This window comes from Cavia porcellus, unplaced genomic scaffold (genome assembly GCF_034190915.1).
Source record: "Cavia porcellus strain 051 isolate PalLab524CR breed Dunkin Hartley unplaced genomic scaffold, mCavPor4.1 scaffold_20, whole genome shotgun sequence".
Taxonomy (NCBI): domain Eukaryota; kingdom Metazoa; phylum Chordata; class Mammalia; order Rodentia; family Caviidae; genus Cavia; species Cavia porcellus.
In genome coordinates this window covers 56,962,073-56,982,093 of record NW_026947503.1, presented here as the reverse complement: position 1 = coordinate 56,982,093, position 20,021 = coordinate 56,962,073, and the positions used below count along the sequence as shown (strand labels likewise).

General features: G+C 43.4%; 1 protein-coding gene across 1 annotated transcript in view; it reads left to right on the top strand.

Moving 5' to 3' along the window:
• The window catches only part of Lama3 (laminin subunit alpha 3), a 227,656-nt gene that overhangs the window by 121,850 nt on the left and 85,785 nt on the right, over window positions 1-20,021 (top strand). The window contains exons 26-33 of the mRNA XM_063231837.1: window positions 1,699-1,807; window positions 3,589-3,686; window positions 5,095-5,215; window positions 11,865-11,991; window positions 12,090-12,229; window positions 13,347-13,462; window positions 14,436-14,647; window positions 15,432-15,630. Of these exons, the coding sequence (XP_063087907.1) occupies window positions 1,699-1,807; window positions 3,589-3,686; window positions 5,095-5,215; window positions 11,865-11,991; window positions 12,090-12,229; window positions 13,347-13,462; window positions 14,436-14,647; window positions 15,432-15,630 (1,122 nt within the window). The remainder of the gene's footprint in view (window positions 1-1,698; window positions 1,808-3,588; window positions 3,687-5,094; window positions 5,216-11,864; window positions 11,992-12,089; window positions 12,230-13,346; window positions 13,463-14,435; window positions 14,648-15,431; window positions 15,631-20,021) is intronic.

The window sequence follows — 20,021 nt, the reverse complement described above, 5'->3', positions numbered from 1 at the left end:
AATCACTAATTATACTTAACTCCCAGGGTTACACCTGAATCTAAAGGGGATGTGGTTTACTACACACACACACACACACACAGAGAGAGAGAGAGAGAGAGAGAGAGAGAGAGAGAGAGAGGGAGAGAGAACAGGAAATTACTATTAAGTTCCTAATGTAGTCACACAAACTCTGATTAAGTTCCTAATGTAGTCCCTGCTTGGCTCTTTGTATAGATTATCTCATTTTGTTCCTCACCAAAAAAGTCACTGTCTATAATATTATTTTTATGTATGTATGTATGTATGTATATGTGCGCTTACTTATTTTTACATTTTATTTAGAAGTATAGTACTAGAGGCTGAGACAGAGTCTTACTAAATTCCTAAGTTTCCCAGACTAGGTCTCAAACTTGCAATCCTCCTGCCTCAGCCTCCCGAAGTGCTGGGCCTTCAGGGATGCACTGTCACAGAATCAGAGATGATCTTTGTGTTTTAATACTCACTAGTTTCATATCATATTTACAGGCAAAAAGTAGCTACTTTTCTGTGAAATCAGTAATGTTTCTGAAAAAAATACTTCCTTTATGGGCTTTTGCTATGAGAGATGTGTGCTTTGGTGCAAATATGTGACATTTTAAATGTTCCTCCACTCTGTAGCTCACTGGATGGGATGCTGAGAAGGGAAAGCAGTGGGAGAAATGAGGAAGACAGAGGAGAGGAGCAGAGTTCTCTCTGTTGAGGAAGGGCAGCTGTGCTCACTGCCTGGGCGCTGGTGGTGGGCAGCTTGAACTGTAAATGGTCCCCAACACACGCGTCAGTCTCCAGGCAGGTGCTGCATGAGAGCTGCTTCACTGCCCGGCTCTGCGCCCAGCGCCTGAAACAAGCACTGTTTTCTGTTCTGCTGGGTGGAAAGCTGAGTGGACTGTTAGCTCCAAGGGCTACAGCACTGGCCACAGTCAGAAGATTCTTTTCCCTGCAGATAGAGTGGACTGTTCTTAGTCTATGCTACTAGACAGAAATATCTGATTGGATGTTTTATATAGAAAAGAAGGTCATTGGGTCAGGGGTACAGCTCTTACCTGCCCATGTTTAAGAATTTGGGTCCTACGCACAACACTGCGAAGAAGAAAAATATATATATATATATACACAAATATATATACAAAACCACTTCTGAGATAACTAACGCACTCCCATGGTTGCAAGGCTAATCTCTTCATGAAGGCTGGTCACCTTTTAAAGGACACTGTGGCACTTAAATTTCAAAATGAGTTTTGGGGGCCAGGGACTTAGCTCAGTGTCGTAAGCGCCTACCTGGCTGGCATGAGATTGCGAGTTCAATCCCCAGTACCAAAAAAAAAAAAAAAAAAAGAGTTTTGGCTGAGCATGACAGTGCTTGCCTATAATTGCAGCATCAGGAAGCTGAGGCAGGAGGACCCCTGAGACTTTGTACCCAGTCTGAGCTACACAGTGAGTTCAAAGCCAGCCTGGAATACATAGTGAGACCCCGTCTAAACCAAAACAACAAAAGCATTTTGGAGGGGACATTCAAACCACAGCAGGCTGCATCCCTCTTCAATTTCTCATGCAGGGAAATTCGCTATTGTTCATCTAGTTATCACCAGAAAAACCGAAGAGCAGCCAGCCACCACATAGGGAGGTGCTCAGTGAGGTGACTGCGGACTCAGGCTGAGGAAACCCTGTTCCCTTTTGCAGCTTTCTCTGCCGGAGCATCGTGACCGACAGCCGAGGCCGCATAGCTGTGTATGAGCTGTCAGCAGACACGGAGATGAGGCTCATGGTGCAGGGAGGCCAGTTCCTTCTGGTACGCTTCTGTTGTGCCCATTGAATGTTAGGGCATTGTGTGATGTCTGTGTGTTTAAACAGCTTAGTAAAATTGCTGCTGGGATTGCACAATGTCTATAAAACACACCAGGGAAGAACTGCCGGTTTACTGCTTCTCCTTCCAGCTAGGGCTTCCTTCTTCATTCATGTTTGAGCCTTTATTTTAGATCACCCGATAGAAAGTCTCATGGTGAAATTTGAACACATCTCACAAAATCTCATGTCATTAATTTTTATTTGCGAGTGAAATGTCCGTTGTTATAGTTCCTGTTTTACTATTATTGCCAAATAATAGAAATGGCTTTGGTTATTGTTTATTTCCTTTCCCATTTTATTATCTTATTATTTCTTAGCAAAGTTTATAATCAGCTAAGTTTTTAAAAATAGCTATTTCTAAAAGACAATTGCTCAGCAAATTGGATATATTAAGAGTTAAAATAACAACTGAGGCAGATTGAGCAATCTGCTTGTCCTCCATTGTAATGGTGCAAGTTGAACGCTGGGTTATGATAAACAGAAACGGTGGCTCTGTATAGGAAGGGGCGGCCGATTTATAATAGACATCTCTGCAAATATGAGATTATCTAAGTGTGACACAACTTCCTGTTACTGCCAGGGTTGAGCATGTCTCACACCTTGGGAAATGCCAGGCCAGCCTGGATGAATGAGTGTCCTTTAGGTATTTTTACCTGCTATTACTAAGAGTCTTAGAGCCTAAGGAATAGCTGGCATTCAGTTTTTAAAATTACTATAAGGAAAGCATTTTCGTTTTTATTGTACCAGGGATCGAACTCACGACTGCCTGCTTACAAGGCAGGCGCTTATGCCGCTGAGCTAAGTCCCCAGCCCCATAAGTAAAGCATTTTAAAAACATAACAATTCAAGTAAGTCTAAGTGCTTTATCTTTGGAAATTATCTTGGAGCAGATTCTTCATCTTTTAAGCATGAATTTCCCCTCTTTTTTTGATAGCCTAATTGAGAAGCTGAGGCAGGAGGGTCCCTGCAAGTTCAAGCCCAGTCTGGGCCACATAGTGAGTTCAAGGCCAGCTTGAACTACATAGCGAGACCCTGTCTTCAAAAAGCTAAAATACGTAAATAAATGAGTAGTACGATATCATTTGGAAGCAAAGCTGGCTAGAATAGACTCTCTTTTGGGGTAGATAACAGTCCCTGCAGGACTCTTAAGTCTCAGTAACGTTCAATAAAATTTTTATTGTCACTGAATAGTTTCGCAGTGAGGCTGGGTATATAGTTGTGATTTCAGATGAATAATGATGATGAATTGAGGACTGAGTTCCCATGTGACTCAAAAACCAGCTCTGGAGACAGATCCTTCCGCAGAGCCTGTGGGTGCCTGACATCCGAGGTGCCCTATGTGGAGAAGCCTTGTCCCAGCAGGCAGCCTGTCTGGGTAGCAGACTCTCTGGCTGCCACCTCACCCCTTCTTTTCCCCCAGGGGGTCTCAAAGTCATCACAGCCTCAGGCAGAAGAGGAAAACCAGACACCTGAGGTCACTGAAAGGAGTTGTTTTTGAATGTTTGTATGATACTCAGCTTTGTTTATAAAATTACTTCCTCAGCAGTCTAGAGAGTGATCCCTGTTTAAGAAGAATTTGCTGCCCACGGGCTCGCCTTCCTGTAATATTCACTGCTCCGACATAATCCCTTTATTTTTCTGGATGAATTCTTTACTTAGTAGCTTTCTCACTGGTTTGGCTGCTAACTGCTATGTGCCTTTTTATATATTGTGTATCCTCAACAGTATCAGGTCTGTGTCATTCCCGTCCAAGATTTCTCAACTGATTATCTGAAACCTCAAGTCCACTGTATTGCCAGCTATCGGCTGTTTGGAAATCCGAGGTAATGTGCGTCCCTCCCTTCTCCTGGTGATGTTCTCAATGATACTATAATGCTTATAAAGCTGGCATTCCACACACACTGATTATTACTTATCCAAAATGTTCAGGACCAGAGATACTTCAATTTCTTTTTTAAATTCTTTTTTGATTTAGGATATTTGTATGTATGTCGTGAGATATCTTAGGAGTAGAATGTAACTCTAAAAATCAGATTCACTTTTTTTCATGCATACTTTGCACACTTGGCCTGGAGTTACTTTTGGGCCTGTGACCTAGTATGCATGCGTGGAATTTTCGGCTTGTGGAAAAATGTCCAGTACTTAAACAGTTTCAGATTTTGGATTTTAGATGAGGGAGCCCACTGTGTACTTAACTTCAGAAGTGATCAAAGCCAAGGTGCTAAGTCTGGTGACAGAAGTTAATAAAAGAGAAACTGACTACATAATGCTCTGTAGCACTCAGTGTTTCTAGGATTCCGTAACATTGAGACACAGACAGAGTGACGGCTGGAGAAATCCTTAAGCCTGGCTCTCCAGGGTAGCATGCATGCTGGCTTCTATTCTGGGCTCTCACTTTGTGTCAGTCCTTTTTAATATCTTTGTCTGAGGCTCTTTTCTTGAAAAAGCACAAAAAATAGTGACCTATCTCACAACTATGTAATAAGAATTAGCTACCTGATGCTCATTGGGGTTTCAGTAGCGTTGTTTTTCATGGATTCAAAAATAATTTACTGACACAGTCCCGAAATCTCGTGTGTGTGGTTGGGACTGTGGAAGCCACCAGGACGATGCAGATCTGACGATGCAGATGTTAAAGAAAAGACGTGCATTTGTTTTTCCTGTTATGTCAGCACTTCTATATGTCTTAGTGCATTTATCACATTTTAATAGTTTTAGCTTGGCAAGGGAGGTTTCTTTCAGTAAGTTCCTGTCTAGCTTACTGTACTTCAAGATTAAGATTTTCTTGGAGCTGCAGATGTAGGTCAGTGGTAGAGCACTTGCTTGGCATATGTGAGATCCTGGGTTCAGTCCCCAGTACCAACAGAACAACCATCAGGTTTTCTCTCTGTTGTAACTAGCTGTATTGAGCTGGCAGCTGGAATAACCTTGGCGAATAGACTACACTGAGATTTGCTCTATACAGCTCTTCAGAGGGCTGGGGATGTGGCTCAGGGGTAAAGTGCTTGCCTAGCCTGCATGAGGCCCTGAGTTTGATCCCTAGCCTCACCTTCCCTAACAAACAAAGGTAACATAATAAAAGAGAAAGCTTCCCAGAATCCTGTGGTTCCCCAGCACAGGAACCTTTACATGGCCCCTCTGTTCAATGTTCAAAGTCTATGTCACCATTGCTAGAGAGTTCTGCAGGCTTCAGTTATGGTGAAATAAATTTTTAAATATTGTATATTTCAGTGTCACCTGTACTTGCATGGCCCAAGAGACACCTCCAACAGCCTTAGTTTTGAATGTCCCCACTCGGCAGCTTTCATCTTCTGCAGACAGTGTCTCTGGATTCACCTTGCAGGCGCCGCAGGTAGGACTCCCCCAGGTGGGCTACATCTAGACCTGTGATTCTCCACGTGTGGGAACTTGTTCCAAATACACCTGTCTGTATCGGAAGCTCTGGGGCAGGGCCCAGCAGCTTGCAGATGATCTGATGACCCTAAGAATCAAACATTTCTACTTTGGATTATGGGGAACCCTAGAAATGCAGGTGACTGATTAAACTGCCTGTGACCAGCCAGCCCCGCGCACACCATGTAGTTCTTTGGCATTTTTTTCATGGCCTTGTTCTGATGAGCCCATGTTGTGATTTATCTTATGTCTGGCCTGTTGCTCTTTCGGATTGTTGAGTATATTAGTTTTCCTCCCAGGTTGGATCACTGGACTGTTAGAATAGCAGCCGTACCTAATAAACTTATGTTTCCCCACACACTGGCATAGCACGTAGGAAATCGTGGATAAACATTCATTTGTTAATCATCTGGAGCACGGAGGTAAAGTAGAGCCAGGGAATGCATTTTTTTATCATAAACTATAAGATTATAGGCTGTTTAAATTCCAGATTATGGACGTGTACTTGCCATTCTGATTTTACTATGTCTTGTCATCCCAAAGATGGCTGTGTCAGTTCACACAGTTTGGAACTTAACAGCATCTGAGAGATGAGTTTAAACAAGATCCCATAGGAGAAATGTAGCTTAGTAATGGGGGCAAGAGATTAGAAAGCAAGGCAATAGAATTCTTATTTTGGTTTTATCGTTAAATTAACATACGCTCTGGTATCTTAGTTACTTTCTCTGCATGGTACGTCTCATCTGAAAGACGAGCGTAGTCTTTTGTTGTGGTGCTGCTGGAGCTGTTGGAGGAGTCGAAGGCTTACTGCACTCAGTGTTGTTTCGATGTGCGTCTCTCGAATGTTTGCCATTTGTGTTTCTTCGTCTGAGAAGTGCATATTTACCTCAGATGCCCATTTTTGGATTGGGTCTTTGAATTTAGGGGTGTCTGATTTTCTTCAGTTCTTTATATGTTCTAGATTAGAAGTCCTTTGTCTGAGGGACAACTGGTTAAAAATTTGTTTTCTACTTTGTATATTGTCTTTTCACTCTGTCTGTGGTTTCTTTTGCTGAGCAAAAGCTGTTTAAAAGATGAGATCCCAGTTGTTGATTCTTTATACTATTTCCCATGCAGTCTGAATTTTGTTCATAAACTCTAACTACACATAATAGCTTCAAGATTTCTGTTTATTTTATCTTCTAGTAGATTTAGGCTTTCTGTTTTAATATTTAGATCTTTTTTAATTTTATTTTAAGGAGTAAAAGAAAAAAAACAGAGAAAGGGTAAAGTAATACAGAATTTTTAAAAAATAAACTACAAAATCGCTACTTATTACATTACATATTGTCATCTTAGAAATAGTTGTTCAAATTACAAAATTAAAGCATACAAAGTGGACATTCAAACAGTGAGTCTGCAAACAGTTCTGCTCAATGATCCAACAAAAACTCAGTTACATGGTTATCTATCTTATACACTTAAATATACATGCAGTTATATCCTTTAGAGTACTTTCTTTTTCTCTCTTTTTTACAATGACAATTACACATTTTGGGTTTTATTAGTCCCACAGTTCTTATTACATTTTTTTGAAGAGAATAAAACCAAATGTGACATAACAAAACAGTCAGTCAAATCAAAAGGATGGACATAGTACATGCTGTAAAAACAGAATACAAGATGATCAACAATGGTCACCATAATGCCTCTTTCTATCTTAAAAAGAATTGCCTATATCATCAGTTACAATAAAATTGAACAAAACAGTACAGAACAAAACCAATAAAACCGAAACATTGGAGACATTATAGGACTTCAAAAGAAGATAATAATCAAACCAGAATGAGCATCATAGTGAATCTTATTGTCTTCAAAGTAGTTGCCTATACCCTCAAACTTGATACTATAAAGCAAAACAGAATAGAGTAAAATCAGTCCAAACAAGATGATGAGAGCAATATAGGGTTTCAAATCAAGCTAATAGGAAATCAAAGTGGGATACTATAATATATCCTGCTATTTTTAATTTATTTTTCCCTTAATTAAAAAGATAATAATAAAAAAGGAGATTGAGATAAAAAAAGACATAACAATACAACAGCACAGGTCAGAACATAACAATTTAGGCAACATAGTGTTTCACCACGAGGTATCCCAACATAACAGTAGTTACCATAGTGTCTCTTTCCTTGAAATATTTGAGTATAACTTCGTATACTGTAGCATCAAACATATCAAGACAATGTAAAACCATTCAAGAGAATGACAGTATTACAGGGTATTTAGAACCAACTAACAGAAAATGAACAATGGTTTCTATATTATCTCCTTGTCTATAAAAGTTTTTGTTTATACTATCACATATAATAAAATACATTAAGATGCAACATGTTAAGACCGATGGAGACAGAAGAACAAAAGCTTGATGGGACTTCAAAACAAGATGATATTAAATCAGCACTAGCTATTATGATGTCTTGTTTTCTCCAAAATAGCTGTTCATACCATCACAGACAATAAAATCAAACAGCCCAGAATAAAAACATTACAATTGCTGGGTGAAAACATTATGAGGCTTCAAAGCAATATAATGGGGAATCATGATTACCACATACTTTTATGTACTGTTATCATTTCTTACACTAGGGAAACTATTCGGTATTTATACATGTGGGTTTGATTTATTTCACTTATGAGTATGGTCTCAAGCTGCACCCATTTATTTATAAATATCTCAATGTGATCATCCTTTATAACTGATTATAACTCCATTGTATAAAAATACCACAACTTTTTAATCCATTCCTCAGTTGATGGACACTTAGGTTGTTTCCAAGATCTGGCGATTAACAAATTATGCTGCTATAAACGTAGGTGTACATATATCACTGTGGTTCGATGCTTTCAATTCTTCTGGGAATATGACTAGAAGTGGAATAGCTGGAACAAATGGGACTTCCAATCCTAGCTTTTTGAGAAATCTCCATACTGACATCCACAAAGGTTGCACCAGTCTACACTCCCACCAACAATGCAGGAGAGTTCCTTTTTCCCCACAGCCTCTCCAGCATTTGTTGTTGGTGGTTTTCTTGATCCTGGGCATTCTTTCAGGAGTGAGATGAAATCTCAGCATGGTTTTAATTTGCCTTTCTCTAATGAGTAATAATGATGAACATTTTTTCATGTATCTATTTGTCATTTGTATTTCTTCATCTGAGAATTGTTTATTCATCTCCGATGCCCATTTTTGGATTGGATCTTTGAATTTTGGGGGTCTGATTTTTTAAAATTCTTTGTTATGTTTTAGACAGAAATCCTTTGTCTGAGGGACAGTTCACTAAGATTTTTTTCCCAGTTTGTGGGTTTTCTTTTCACTATGCTGGAGATTTCTTTTTTGTTGTTTTGTCTTTTTCGTTTTTATCGGTACCAGGGATGGAACTCAGGACTGCCTGCTTGCAAGGCAGGCGCTTTATGCTGCTGAGCTAAATCCCCAGCCCTGGAGATTTCTTTTGACATGCAGAAACTTTTTAATAAGACGTGATCCCAGTTATTAATTCTGGGAAGTATTTCCCGTGCGGTTTGAGTCCTGTTCATAAATTTTCTACCTACCCTTATGTCTTCAAGGTTTTTACCCAATTTGTCTTCCAATAGATTTAGTGTTTCTGTTTTAATATTCAGATCTTTGATCCATTTAGATTTTAATTTAGTACATGGTGATAGGCATGGGTCTAGTTTTAGTTTTTGGCATTTGGAGAGCCAGTTTTTCCAACACCATTTATTAAAGAGACTGTCCTTCCAGTGAACATGTTTGACTCCTTTATCAAAGATAAGGTGGTTGAGTGTGTTTGTAGTTGTGGTTGTATCTTCTAATCTATTCCATTGATCTTCAGCTCTGTTTTGATTCCAGTACCATGTTGATTTTACTATGATTGCTTTGTAGTATAACTTCAAGTCAGGGATTGTGATGCCTCCTGCCTTGCCTTTGCTGCTTAGAACTCTCTTTGCTATTCTAGTGCTTCTCACTCCAGATGAATTTTAGGAATGGTCTATATCTATGAGGTATGTTGATGGTATTTTTATTGGAATTGCATTGAATCTGTATAACAGTTTTGGGAGAATGGCCATTTTCACAATATTTATTCTTCCTATCCATGAGCAAGGGATGTCTTCCCACTTTCTGAGATGATCTTCAATTTCTTTTTTCAATGTATCATAATTTTCCTTGTATACGTCTTTCACTTCTTTTGTGATAATATTTAGATCTTTGACCCATTTTGACTTTATCTTAGTGCATGGTGGTAGACATGGATTTAGTTTTAGTCTTCAGCATGTAGAAAGCCCATTTTTCCAGCATCATTTATTAAAGAGGCTATCCTACTTCCAGTGAATGTGTTTGGCCCTTTTGCCAAAGATAAGGTAGCTGAGTATGTTTGGAGTTGTTTCTGCATCTTCTAATCTGTTCCACTGATCCTCAGATCTGGTTTTTTGGTTTTTGCCAGTACTATGCTGATATTATCATTGTAGTTTTGTGGTAAAATCTCAAGTCAGGGATTGTGATGCCCCTGATTTGCCTTTGTTGCCCAGAATTGCTTTTACTATTCTAGGTCTTTTCAGCTTTCAAATGAATTTTAGAAATGTTTTCTATAGTTCTGTAAATATACTAATGGTATTTTGATCAGGATTGCATTAAATCTGTATAACACTTTTGGGGGTATGGCCATTTTCACTGTATTGATTCTTCCTATCCATGAGCAAAGGGTATCTTTCCATTTTCTGATATCCTCTTCAATCTCCTTTCTTAGAGTCCTATAATTTTAATGTATATATCTTTTATTTCCTTTGTTAGATTGATTCCTAAGTATTTATCAATCCAAAAAGTATGCCTATCATCAAGAAATCAACCAATAACAAATGATGGCAAAGCTGTGGGGTAGGGAACCTTTCTTTACTTGCAATAGGACTGTAGATAGTACAATCACCATGGGAATCAATATGGGTTCCTCAAAAAACTAAAATTAAAGGTCACATTTGAACCAGCTGTTCCCCTTCTGAATATCTTCCTAGAAAAATTTAAAACATCATACCACAATGATATATATGTACCTGTTTTTATGCAGCATAGTTTGTAATAACTAAATCTTGGAGACAGATGAAATGCCCACCAATTGAGGATTGGATTAAAAAGTGCCGATGTCTTATACTCTGAGTAATTACTTTAAGATAACAATACACAATGTATTAACTGTTGCTATTTCCTATTATTTTGTTATGAAATTTTGTTTTACTTTTTTCATAAAATATTTTTAAAACACCAAAAAAAAAAAAAAAAACCCTGGTGAGAATAAAAATAACCCAATGTTAAGGCATAGCAGTTTTCAAAATGTTGACATAATACAGTCAATGGTTTGTGTTTATGTTTTTCATTGGTTATTTAAAATAAATTTTTCTAACATATCATTAACAAAAAAACAAACAAAAAACCACCAAAGACTTATTGAACTCATGGTTGAAGCTTTCTCGGGAGACCAAGGCTTGCATTCGTGCGTTAGCAGGAGGAAGAGAGCTTTGAGTGGGTTTTGCCGTGGCGGGTGTTGTTTGCATATAGTCTGGGGTGAGGGCTTCCTCTCCTGCAGGCTGGAATTTGTGTGATTTGGACTTTACCCAAGCCAAGAGAGGGCGGGTGGCCCTCAGTCACCTCATGGGGTGATGTGACTTTGAGCTTCCTGGCTTATCCAGGTCTAAGGCAAAAGGCGCTAGGAAGTAGAGGATTCTGAAAACTGTCCATGGTCAGACACCCAAAACGGAGTCAGACTGTGTAGTCTGTGGGTGTAACAAGTAGTACTGTGTGAATATTCCGCTCCAGCCGTTTGGCAAACCTAGTATGTATTTCTGTTAGGTACGAACCTGGCACACAACTGCTGGGGCATGTGTTTGACTTTGGTAAACACTGTCAAAGAATTTTCCAATGTGATCTACCTGATGACACCCCTTTCCCACGAAATGCATGGTCATACCAGTTGGTCCACTGTGTAGGTAAGAGATGATTGGTTCATTCGCATTTTTTGTGTTTGCAAGGAAAGCTGCTTCAGACATTTGCAGGAAGTTTTTGGTGAGAATGAATGGAGATCGTCATTTCACTTGGATAAACTCCTCAGTGGTTCTGGTCTTTATGCTCTGGCGTAGTTGATTTTCTGTTGCTGTAACAGAACACCCGAAACTGGGTAATTTGTGATGAGAAGCAGTTGGTTTGCTTCTGGAGGGTTTAGGAAGCTGACGTGTTCAAGGCGCAGTGGTCCCATGTGTGGAGGGTGTCCTGCTGTGCTGCAGTGTGGCAGAAGGACTGTGCGGCAGGGATAGATGTGACAGGGACACGTGAGCAGCTGTGGAAGAGAAGGGGGCTGAGAGGGCCATGACTTTGTAACAGCTCACTGATGGTGACATGGGGCAGCTTTAGATTACTCGTGAGAGCTGTGTCCATATCCGAATACCTGCAGGCACTGCCACACTGAGAACTAAGATCCCCCGTAGGTTTCGGTGAGGACAAAACATGCTTAAACCACAACAGTGTCCGCTTGTTTTGATTCCAGTGCTAATTTGAAAGATGCTTGCTTTTCCCTCCCTCTCAGTGCCAGCTGACCCTCAGAGGCATCCTGCCAAAGCCCGGCCAGTACGTCTTCATCGTCCACTTTTCTCAAGCATCACACCCGTCATATCCTGCACAGGTGTCTGTGGACGGAAAAGAACAGTGGACAGGTGAGCCGCCACCAGCGATGTTCACCACCGTGACCAGCGCCCCGCCGCTGGTGGTGTCCTTACAGTCACGTGACAGGAGCTCTTCCCTCCCTCCCCAGGTTCCTTCCAAGCCTCCTTCTGCCCCAATTTGCTCGGCTGCCTGGACAAAGTAGTCGCCCAAGGCCAGACTGAGTTTGACAGCTCAAATCGTGAGGTGACGGTGACCGTGAAGATCCCGCAGGACAAGTCCTTAGAGCTGGTGCGTTTGCAACTCCGCCCCGCTTGCTTCCCATGTAGCTGCCTTGGTTGGCCATTCTGTGTGTCTGTCGGCTCACAACAAGCATTCTTCCAAGGGCCTGAAGTCATATTTATGGGACAGTGTGACATTTTACAGCTTTTACCCCAGTGGGGAAAAAAGTGCATGACAATTACAATCCCAGGTGTGATGGAGCGTATACATCTTACTGCCCGCCAGAACTTGCTGGCTCCTGGTCTGACCACTCCCTCCGCGCAGCATTTCACACCCCTTCCTCCTTTTAGCTCCAGCTCCCTCACCACCTCTCACAATCCCACTGTGGCTCTTTCTCCATACAGAGCCCCCAGCATCATTCCTGTCTAGAAAACAGCAGCCATGCCTGTTGATTCTGCTGTCTGCCTTGTGGGAAGGGCACCCACATCTCTGAATTCACCCCTGATCCTTCCTGAGGACCAGGAGACATTTCCCAAGCCCTGTTCTGTGGCCTCCCGTGCTCCTCTCACCGAGGGTGCCCACCCTCTAGGCAAGCAGCAGACCTTATTCGTGTGACCTCCCTGTCCCCAGAACCTGATGCTCCACGAATGTTTACTGAGCCAGAAAACACAAACATAGAGACAATGTGCACTCCCCAGCCTGTGAGCTGTAAGAGCATTTGAGTCTCATACAGCATTTGTCAAGGGCATGGTCTGATCTGAGCATGTGTACAGAGGGGGGAGCAGTGCTTTAAAGACTGGGGCTACAGCTCCTCATTATTGAGCATTAAGCAAACTCTATGGCGGCTATGGTATTGGGGTCTTATTTCCTCCACTTCTCCACACTTACCTTTAGAAACACAGAGCAACAGTCCCTGCAGACTTGGGGGCCTCCCAGGCCCAGCCGCTTGGGCCCCTGCTCACCTGCAGGGCAGCATCCGAGGTCACTGCTGCTCTGGGCAGGTGTTCTGAGGGGGCTGCGCAGCTCCCATTGTTCCCTAGCAACAGAGATGCAGCCTTTAACCCTGCCATAGCTTTGCTCCTGTGATTCTTTTTTGATAAATTCCATTTCATCTAGCCTTGGGCTCAATGATAAAGCACACTAATCTTGTTGTAGGTCCAAACGTTCATTGATGGGTTTCTCTTAGGTCCGAGTCCTAGTGGTGCCTGCCAAGAATTACAGTGACCAAATGCTGGACAAAACTGTAATGGACAAGTCCTCTGAGTTCATCACCAAATGTGGAGGCAACAGCTTTTATATTGAGTAAGTGTCATGTTATGGGGAAGTGCCGTCTTCCATGGGGCAGGCCCACGTTCCCAGCAGGTGAGGGAAAGGGTGGCCCTGGATCTTCCTGCTTCCCCCACCCCACCAAGGAAGCCACCGTGAGTCTTGGGTCCAAGGAAAGCAATGCTCTTCCTCTGCACTCTGCAGCAGACCTCATAGGCACCCTCTTGGTGAGGTGACTAGCCAGCTGAGATTCACCCTCTGAGCAACTTGGGGCCGTCTCCCTTTTTGCTGCTTCCTGTTTGCCCTGTCAGCTGTACATGACTGGTCAGCCACGCCGTGCGCTCAGTCTTAGGAATTTCACTTAACTTTTGGGAGCCTCAGGCTTTGTATCTGTATCTTTTTTTTTTTTTTGTATCTGTATCTTATGCCTAATTGGTTAGGTGGTTGTGAGGCTAAATGAGATGCAGCTAGTTTCTAGTACACAACATTGAGTAGGTGCTAGTGAAGCCAGATATTTCTCTGTACTCCCAGCATTAGGAGGCTAAGGCAGGAAGATTACAAGTTCAAGCCCAGTTTGAGCAATTTAGCCACATCGCAACACCCTGTCTCAAAATTTTAAGGGATGTAGCTCTGGGTGAAAGCCCTGGGTACAATCTCCAGTTCTATAAAGACCAAGACAGAAGTCCTGCTTCCTCCTTGTTACCCTTCATTACTTGTAAATGACTGCACTATTGACGCACAGCTCACAGACCGTCTAGTTCAGCCCAATGTGTGTATTTTCCTCCTTTGGTTTTAGCTGCCCAAAGCTCCCACTGGCCACCCCTGTGATAACTTCTCCTAGACTGGATGGCTAGAGGAAAGGGTGACTGTTGCCAACTGAGTCCCCTTTTTTCCCAGAAGCCAGGGCCCAGAGTCCCTGCTTGGTGAAACAAATGGGAAAGGCAAATTTGGGGGCATTTTGGGGCACACATTCAGGGGCATCAGCCTGCTCTGCTTTTTGTCTCTTCAGCCCCGATCGAGTCTCTTGGTTTTGTAAGGGTTCCGCCAGGTCGCTGGTGGCCTTTTACCATGACGGTGCCCTGCCTTGTGGGTGTCACCCTGCTGGATCCACCGGACAGAACTGCAGCCCTGATGGTGGGCAGTGCCCATGCCAGCCCAATGTCATCGGGCGGCAGTGTACCCTCTGTGCTGTGGGCTACTACGGATTCCCACACTGCAGGCGTAAGTGAACATTCCCAGGCCTTGGGGGCTTCTCTGGTCCCTGCGAGTGTTGCTCAGGGCTTCCAGATTTCACTGTGCTAAAGACATTCCAGGAAGTTCTGTGAAACACTGCTTTCAATTCAGGGGACCTGGGCTGGGGCCAGCTGACTCCCATTGCTGCTGGTCAATAGACCCCATTTCGAGTAGCACGGCTTGAGAAGACAAATCTGGCCAAGCCATGAGGAAAGTCTTCCTGGTAGAGTCTTGGACAGTTCACTGTTATCATTGGCAGAAGTGCCTTCAGTTTTTGTACCCAACATAAGTCAGTTAAGACAGGAGAGCCAGGATCACATGGGCTTAATACAAGAAGAGAAATCTTTGCACTTGTATCTAACCCCGTCCTGTGCCTGTAGGTGTAGTGCCAGCTCGTGTCATAAGGTGGCAGTGAGGAGCCTTTGCCTGGGTGGTGTCACTACTGATCTGGGGTGGAGAACCTGTAGGGCTCTGTGAGCCTGTGAGCAGCCCCTCCCTGGTTCTTTCTAGAACCTTCTGAGGAACAGGCTCCACACTAATTGTGGTACCAACCTTGAACCCAGGGTGTGCACACCAGATCTGCCAGGGGCACTTGATATACATGGTCTTGGCCACAAGAAATGGGGCTGTTAGATCAACCAGAGTCAAAATGTCATAATAACATTTCGGGAGAGCCCTTGGAAGCTTCTGAAAATCATGGCAGTTGGTGCAGTTTGGCTCCAGGTCACGCAGTACCTGACCCTCACAGTGTTTCTTTCTGTCTCCTGGCTAGCGTGCAACTGCAGGGGGTACCCTTGTGAAGAGACAACGGGGCGGTGCCAGTGTCCCCCACACACGATGCAGCCCCAGTGTGAGGCCTGTGAGCCGCACTTCTACAACTTCCACCCTGTGGCCGGCTGCGAAAGCTGCAACTGCTCCCTGATGGGCACCCACCCTTCCATGAAGTGTGACCCGATCACTGGGCAGTGCAGGTGAGCCAGGGTGGGCTCCATGTGCAGTCCTGCAAGGGGAAGATGGTGGGGGGGCGCCATGCGGACATCTACTTGCTGGTCCTTATTGCTCCTTGCTTCCCACCTGCCAAGAAGCAGTGTTCAGCCCTGGCAGACCTTCAGGCAAAATGGATCACAGCAGGTGGACCGAGTGGTCCCACAGTCAGGGCAGAGCCCAGGTGCTGGATCCCTGCAGACTCAGGGCCGAACAGCCTTGCCTGCCTACTCCAGTATGCTGCCACTGGCACATATGCAAGCAGAGGAGAGCTGTGTGTGTGCAGTGCAGTGAGCAGCATCGTCGTGTACCGCGCAGCAAGCTCCAGTTCTGCCGTCTCTGGTCCAGTCTCCAGCCCTTGCTCCAGTGGGGAGCAGAGCCGAGCACCTGGCCCGGCTGCCCTAACTGATCCACAGCAAGACTTGCTTGGAAGTGGAAAGAGGCAGGGAGGCAGGAGGCTCCAGGGGAGCCTGGCCACCAAGCTGTCCCCCGCAGAGTGACAAGCATCTGAACCAGCAGAGCCCAGAGGCCAGTGTTCAGCAGACCTGGCTCTGAGCATATCAGGGCAGGACAGTGGCAGGAGGGGTGGAAATCAGCATGTGGTCTCTCAGAAGAGGCTGCACAGCAGGAAGCCACAGGCAGAGCCCAGGACCCACAAAGGAGTGTGCCCTGGGGTTGTGTGTGATGGGAGGCGGAAGGCCACTGTGCACCCTGCACCACACACAGTGTGTGGATGTGGGTGAGAAACAAGGAGCAGTGGCTGCTGGTGACGGCCACAGTGACTGCAGCTGCCTTCTTGGTCTGTGGCTGCTGGGATGCACGGGCACAGGATGGGTGTCTCGAAACAGTAAGTTTTCAGGGTGGGAGGCCGAAGTCCGCAGGGCTGGTTCTGTCTGCAGGCTCTGAGGGAATCTGTGCTGTGCCTCGCTCTTAGTTCTGTGTCACCAGGAATCCTCCGGTTCCTTGGCTCGTAGCCACATCCCTCCAGTCTCCGCTCCGTCGTTGCGCGCAGTTCTGGCTCTGTCTTCACATGGTGTTCCTGTCTCTCTGTGTGTCTGTGTCTTGTCACTTAAAAAGATGGCTGTCATATCAGCTTAGGACCCACCTTACTCCAGGATGACAGCTCGATCACACTGCAAAGGCTGTATTTCACATAAAGTCACACTCCCTGGGATGCGAGTTAGAACGTCGAGATGCCTTTCGTAGGGGATGTGATTCAACATTGTCTTGACGATGCTTGCTTTCTAAGGAAGAACCCTTCACTACTCCTGGCTTCCAGGACCTTGTAAGGAAGTGCATTGCAAAATTTGAGTCATGGAATATTCCAGGTCTTTAAACCCAGGTGTGAGTCTGGCCTGAGTCAACTTGGTCACCCACAAACCAGGGCTAGGCCCCAGGTATATCTGTGCTTAATCAGAAGAAGCAAAGCTGTGGAGGAGAAGGAGCATGACTGAGTTTGTACTCAGTCTAGAGCAGCACAGAATACTAAATGAGAGGAGACAACTAGAAAGGAAAAGAGTTTAATGAGGGCACGGAGGGAGTCACCACAGAGGAGGCTGTCTGCAGACAAAAGGGCAGGCTCTGCCTGATAAGGCTCTGATGAGGGAAGGGCTCTGGGTACTGATGTGAGCTGATTAATCTTTACACACATGAGCTTCGGCAAAGACTTTTGGGAGGAAGAAGCCACAGGGGCTTCTGGGAAGAAGGAGTTACGCATTATCATGACATAGTTTTGAACCATCTCCATGATGATCGTCCTGTCTCTCAGATGGCAGAGGGATCTACCAGAGCAGTTTTCAGGCAGGGAGGGGAGCTTGAGAATTCACTGTATGAGAAGTAGTGGGGAGAGTTTTCGAAAAGAAACACTTGGTCAACAAAATGAATCCCTGCAAACCGAACTTCACACAGTGTCTCAGTGATGCTATTGGGAGGGAGAAAAAAGAATTACCAGAAAAGTTTAAAATAAAATGAGTCACAGTGGCATGCACTTTCCTGCTACTGGAGGATCACAAATCAGAGACTAGCCTCTGCAACATAGCAAGACCTTGTCTGAAAATAGAATAAAAATGGCTGGGGATGTAGCTCATGGTAAAACACTTACCTGTCATGCACAAGGCCCTAGGTTCATTCTCCATCACTGCATAGAAAATAGTTTAAATAGTTTAAGATGGAAGAATGTGGTAAGTGGATTTACTGTAGCATTCACTTTAGGAAAAATCCTGAGAATGTTTAACAAGCCTTGCCTAGCTAATAACAGTTTCATGGATTGGAAGATTCCTAACTCCAGGACCATAGCATGTCACGCCGTTCTACCCAACCTGAAAACATCAACAGGAGTGGGACCTTAGTTCCTCCAGTATGCCATTTCACCTTGCAGTTTTTTAAAAAGTTCTACTTACTGACAACAGCCTCTCCTTAGTCCTCCAACTCTGAAAGCTTATTTTCTCTCCAGCCAGTCAGGTGGCAAGGGATATATTGTCACCCTTCCTTCCATGGATGTATTTGACTAACACCTCTTGTCACCTGTGTTCAGGTGATATTAATGCTCTCCTAACTTGGCCTTCCTCTTCCTGGTTTACTTATTTAATCATACTTTTTTTGTTCCTTTAATCTAAGAGGACAATATACTAGGATTTTAAATTCTGCTTTCCCCTTAATTTTGTTACTAATATGTACATGGCATCATTAGTGTATACAGCTGGAGCAGTGTTGATATATGCATATGTTTGTGATTTTATCTTTTTCATGTGTGGATTTTTTAATCTTTTACCATCTTTTGAAATTTTTATTAACACATAATTGTACACATGGGCACAGTGTAGTGTTTTAATTCATGTATACATTCCATAATTATCAAATCAGAGTAATTAGCATATATATTATATTTTTATAATTTCTTTATGGTAAATACATTCAAAGTCTCTCCTGGCTATTTTGAGATGTGTAATGCATCATTGTTGTTAACTATACCCATTGTGCTGTGCAGTAGCACATGAGGATTTATTCCTCCTACTCTAACATTGTACCCACTGACCAGACTCTCTACTCCTTCCCACTGCTCTCTCCTTCTCCCCACTCTCTCTAGCCTCTGGTAATCTGTTCTACTTTTAACTTCTACCTGATCAACTTTTTTCAATTCTACATGTGAGTGGGATCGTATGGTACTTGTCCTTCTATGCCCAGCTTATTTCTCTTAACACTTTGCCATCCAGGTTCTTCCATGTTGGTTGAGAATGACAAGATTTTGTCTTTGTTTATAGCTGAATAGTATTCCACCATGCACATGTACTGCATTTTCCTTATTTGTGCATCCATTGATGGGCATTAGATTGAATACATAACTTGGCTGTGGTGAATAGTGTTTCAGTAAACACAGGAGTACATCTCTCTCTTTGATCTACCAATTTCATTTCCTTTGGCTATGTACCCCAGGAGGGGAATTGCTAGATTATTTGGGAGTTCTATTTTTAACTTTTTGAGCAGCTTCCATATTATTTTCCATAATGGCTGTACATTTTTTGGCATCTCTATGTGTTTTAATGAGAATGAAATGTCTCTCAGTTCTTTGTGAGGTTTTTGGTTTGTCTTTGAATTTGTCTTCAATTCTGGCAGGAATCAGTACATTTTATCTCTCAGCCATGGGCAGAAGTCGTGTGTGTCTGGGAGCTAGTGGGGAACCTGTACTAACAGATGTCAGCGCAGTGCAGCAAGTGCTATATTGTATGCAGGGTGCCATGGTGGCGTGGTCCACATCAGTCCACATCCACTATACCATTCTTTGCTCAAGAACCTTCCTCAGTTCCCTATTGCCTACTCATCGAAGGCCATTGTTCTGTGGCAATCTGGCCCCCACCTACCCTAATTTGAGTCTCACTTTCTCTAACACTTTTTGCATCAGAAGAAAGACTCAAAGAAGTCTCTAAGCCTTCCACTAGCAAAAAGATTCTAAGCATTTCCTGCCTAGGGCAGACTTGGTGCTTAGTCATCCCATCTTTGACGCAGTTACTTGACTTTCCATATTTCTAGGTCCGGTATCCTTAGTCACAATGTGCTGAGGTCAGTGTTGACTTAGACTTCCGTCTTCTCCCTTGCGTGTCCCTCGACATAGAAATGTGTGTGTCCAAGATGTATATAATTTTCAAATGCACAAGCAAATGGACCAGGTAGACTTGGGTTCTAAGTTAAAACTGAACTTTGAGGCCTGGGCTATAGCTAAGTGGCACAAGCGCCTGCTTGACAAGCACTGGGTTGTGAGTTTGATCCCTGTTACCAAAAACAACACAACAAAACTGGACTTTAATATGAATGTACTATGAAGGGACCCACAATATTTAACAGCAGAAAGATGGAGTTCAGCCCAATGCATCTGTGCCCACAC